Raw genomic sequence first — 4,784 nt, 5'->3', positions numbered from 1 at the left:
CTTTAGTGGATCCAGGCGTGAAATGAGATAAGTAGTATATGAGGACAAATAATGCTTTAATTTCTGGGCCACCCAAGTTAGGGGGCAACATGTCTTCTTGAGTTGAGTGTACTTAACCTCATACACCGTAAACTTCTTGCTGAGATAATAGATGGCTTGCTCCTTCCTTCCTGTAATGTCATGTTGCCCCAACACGCAGCCAAACGAATTCTCCAGGACTGTTAGATAAAGAATTAACGGTCTCCCCAGCTCAGGTGTAACCAACACAGGTGGATTTGATAAATATCCTTTGATCTGGTCAAATACCTCCTGACATTCCGCCGTCCATTCTATCGCAACATCTTTCTTCAGTAGTCGAAAGATGGGTTCACAAGTTGCTGTGAGTTGAGCAATAAATCTGCTGATGTAGTTCAACCTTCCCAATAGACTCATTACTTCTGTCTTGTTCTTCGGCGGTGGCAAATCTTGGATAGATTTGGTCTTTGACGGGTCCAGTTCAATAACTCGCCGACTGATGATGAATCCCAACAGCTTTCCAGATGGAACTCCAAATGCACATTTGGCCGGGTTGAGCTTAATATTGTACCCTCGAAGCCTTTGGAAAAACTTCCTTAAGTCTGCTACGTGGTTTTCCTGATGCTTGGATTTTATGATCACATCGTCCACGTACACCTCAATTTCTTTGTGGATCATGTCATGAAACACAATGGTCATCGCTCTCATGTACGTTGCCCCAACATTTTTCAAACCAAATGGCATTACCCGATAGAAATAAGTTCCCCATGGCGTAATGAATGCCGTCTTTTCCACATCTTCTTCATCCATCAGAATCTAATGATACCCAGCATAGCAATCTACAAAAGATCTGATCTCACGTCCGGCACAATTGTCGATCAAGATATGGATGTTGGGTAAAGGAAAGTTGTCCTTTGGACTCGCCCTGTTCAGATTGCAGTAATCCACACACACCCTGATCTTCCCATCTTTCTTCGGCACTGGCACCACATTAGCCAACCAATCAGGATATCGAGTGACCCGAATAACCTTTGCTTGTAGCTGCTTGGTTACTTCTTCTTTAATCTTCACACTCATGTCTGTTTTGAACTTCCTCAATTTCTGCTTGACGGGAGGGCATGCCGGGTCAGTGGGCAATTTATGAACCACTAAATTCGTGCTTAACCCTAGCATGTCGTCATACGACCAGGCAAACACCTCTTTGAATTCAATAAGTGTTTTGATTAATTCTTCCCTAATATTTGGTGCAATGTGGATGCTTATTTTAGTTTCCTTGATATCGACTGCATCCCCTAATTTGATGGCTTCTGTGTCATTTAAGTTGGGCCTGGATTTTTCTTCAAACTGGCTTAGCTCTCTATTTATTTCTTCGAAGGCTTCATCCTCATCGTATTCCGATTCATTATCATAATTGACCTCTTGTATGGTTAGTTCGAAATCAGATTAATCTTTGAGACTAGGTTGAAGATCCATTGTGCATGACATGTCGTTAAGACCAGTATAAAGAGAACTATTCAGAAAAAGAAAAGAAGGAAACCAAAATTAAAAATAAAATAAAATAAAGAATGAAGAAGAAACTTTTCATTTTATTGAATTATGGGATAACAAGGTTTCACACTTTGTTGAGCAATAATAAAAATAGAGAGGAATCTGGATTACAACCCTGGAATAATTTAGAAAACAAGAAGGAAAATCAGAGTCAACTACCAGGACTCCCTCTAAGTAGGAAGAGGAGTAGCTGTCCAATTGTTGACATTGGCCCTAGGCCCCACAAATTGTATGTCTGCCTTACTGGAACCCTCTCCGGCTTCTATTGTGTTGACATCAACGAACATTCTTTCAAAGCCCTCATTCAAATCTCCATTTGGCCCGATCAAGGGTCCAAGAAATTCCAGGACTGGCAACTTTCTGCACCCTGCTTTGACAAATGATCTGGACAGGCGTGGGATTGGCTTAGGAAGGACCTAGACTCTTTTCTTCAACTTGCGGGCCCGCTTTACATTCGCTGCGGTAGGCTTGAATCCCAACCCAAAAGTATCCAGGTTTTTGGGCAAAGAAACTGGCTGGACCATTCCCTGCAGATCAATCCCCAGACCTTTTCCTGGTACAAACCCGCTAATCATTATCTCTGAGGCTATCATGAAGGTTGCAGCTATGATTCTGGGAAGTGGAAGGCCCCCACCTTCAGGAATTTTGTCTACTAAGACTGCGTCAAAAATCTGATAAACCCATGGGCCCTTGTCATCATCGGTTTCTATGAAGGGCACAATAGCATCACTGAAGGCATGTGTGCCGTCATCCCCGTGTACCACAATATCTTGTCTATCCCATTCAAATTTGACCATTTGATGTAGTGTAAAAGGCACTGCTTTGGCTGCGTGGATGCAGGGTCGTCCCAACAGAAGATTATACGACACCGCCACATCTATCACTTGAAATTCCATGATAAACTCGACTGGACCAATGGTTAATTCCAGTACGATATCACCCACTGCGTCAGTACCTCCCCAATCAAAACCTCGGACGCAGACACTGTTCTTGTGGATCCTATCATCAGCAATCTTTAGTTTGTTCAGAATGGACAAAGGATAGATGGGTTGGGCTGTTACACAATTTTTCAGGAACAACATTAACTATAAGTCCAGGCATTGCAGTAAGCTTGGCTATATATTCTGACACACCATCTCCTATATTAGTCATTGTCCTCTTAAATTCTTGTATCCTTGTAGGATCCAACTCATTGCTACTCCAATTGAAATAAGCAATGAAAGATGGATAGTTTAGGTCCAATGATGGGTTGGAGCAAGTATAAGAGGAGGACCTAGTGATGGTTTTTATCTGTTTGGATGTGAAATTAAGAGCACAAAGAAGATTAACGTAATCTTCTGGTGTCGTATCATAGATGAGACCAGGATATAGTGCCTTATTAGGATTGATATGGCCAGCACCCATAGCAAGAGGAGTGGCAGCAGCATTCTGTTGGCCAACGTCGTGAATTGGGTTTTTTGTGTTATCCAGCAGATCTGTTGTGGTCATCATGGCTGATCGGATCGCAGCAGGGCTCCATTCACGGTGTACCCCTTTCAGAAGCGCAGCTACACCAGCAGCATGTGGGCATACCATTGACGTACCAGAAGCAAGGTTGAAGATATTGTAAAGTTCAGTCCCTGGACTCACCGATGATATTGGAGACCATGAAGCTAGTGTTAAGTAACCAGGAGCGATCAAGTCAGGTTTGAGGATTAAGGGGTACCTTTTTGATGCCCCCTCGAACTAAAAGGCGCGAACACTGGCGCTGTTCCGACACCAATTAGTGTGCCTTGAAGTCCAATCCTCGCTTTTGGTGCAGAGCTGCTGTTAATGTACTTCAAAACTTGATTACCATCTTGGAAATTCAAAAAAATAGCTGGGAAATCTGTTTTGAGGTATTGAATGTCATTTGTTATGAAGATACCACCATCAATTAGTGCTTTGATTAACTCCTCCAGGATTTTTGGCTTGAGGTGGACACTTATTTTAGTCTCTTGGACGTTGTCTGTGTCCCCTAAATTGACAGCTTTTGTGTCATTCAAATTAGGTTTGGGTTTTTCTTCGAAGTAAATTAACTCCTTACTAATTTCTTCGAAAGCTTCATCCTCATCATCATATTCTTATTCGTAATCGCAATCTACTTCTTGAACTATCATTTCGGAATCAGATTGATTTTTAAGACTGGGCTGAGAATTCCTTATACACGCCATGTCATTAAGACCAGTATAAAGAGAACTATACAAAAAAAGAAAAGAGGAAAACAAAATTAAAATAAAATAAGGAATGAAGAAGAAACTTTTTATTTTATTGAATTACGGGATAACAAGGTTTCACACTTTGATGAACACTACAAGAATAAAAGAAATCTGGACTACAACCATGGAATAATCCATAAAACAGGAAGGAAAATCAGAGCCAACTACTAAGACTCCCTCAGAATGGGAAAAGGAGTAGCCATCCAATTGTTGATTTTTGCCTTTGGCCCCACAAACTGCACATCCGCCTTGCTAGACCCCTCCCCAACTTCTACCATGTTGATTTCGGCGAACAATCTTTCAAAGCCCCCATTAAAGTCTCCATCTGCACCAATCAATGGCCCTGTAACCTTGGACAACAATTGCTTTTTGATGCTCGGCTTGACAAAAGATCTGGACAGGCGCGGGATTGGATTGGGAAGGACCCAGGCTCTTTTCTTCAACTTGCGGGCCCGTCTCACATCCGACATGGTAGGTTTGAACCCTAGCCCAAAGGTATCCAGATTTTTGGGCAAAGATACTGGTTGAACAATACCCTGAAGATCAGCCCCTAAACCTTTGCCTGGCACAAACCCGTTTTTTAACATCTCCGAGGCTACCATGATAGTTGCAGCTTCTATTTTGGGAAGTGGGATACTTTCACCCTCGGGAATTTTGTCCACTGAAACTGTATCGAAAACCTGGTAAACCCACGGCCCCTTGTCATCGTCAGTCTCTATGAAGGGTACGATGGCATCACTTACGACGCTTGTATTGTCTTCCCCATGTACTACGATCTCTTGCCTATCCCACTCGAACTTGACCATATGATGTAATGTAGAAGGCACTGCTTTGGCGGCATGGATCCAGGGTCGCCCCAATAGAAGATTATATGACACTGCCACGTCTAACACTTGAAACTCCATGGTGAATTCGACCGGACCAATTGTTAATTCAAGTATGATGTCACCCACTGTGTTTGTACCACCACCATCAAACCCTCGA

At 42.6% G+C, this 4,784-nt stretch overlaps 1 protein-coding gene across 1 annotated transcript; it reads right to left on the bottom strand.

Moving 5' to 3' along the window:
- Positions 1-2,568: 2,568 nt before the first annotated feature.
- Positions 2,569-3,138, bottom strand: LOC138868341 (subtilisin-like protease SBT3). Its single transcript, XM_070145891.1, has one exon. The coding sequence runs from the start codon at positions 3,136-3,138 to the stop codon at positions 2,569-2,571; it is 570 nt and encodes a 189-aa protein (XP_070001992.1).
- Between the last annotated feature and the right edge of the window lie 1,646 nt (positions 3,139-4,784).

The sequence above is a fragment of the Nicotiana sylvestris genome, chromosome 5 (genome assembly GCF_000393655.2).
Source record: "Nicotiana sylvestris chromosome 5, ASM39365v2, whole genome shotgun sequence".
Classification (NCBI taxonomy): domain Eukaryota; kingdom Viridiplantae; phylum Streptophyta; class Magnoliopsida; order Solanales; family Solanaceae; genus Nicotiana; species Nicotiana sylvestris.
Note: the sequence above shows the minus strand (reverse complement) of the source record. Positions and strands in the feature narration are given on the sequence as shown.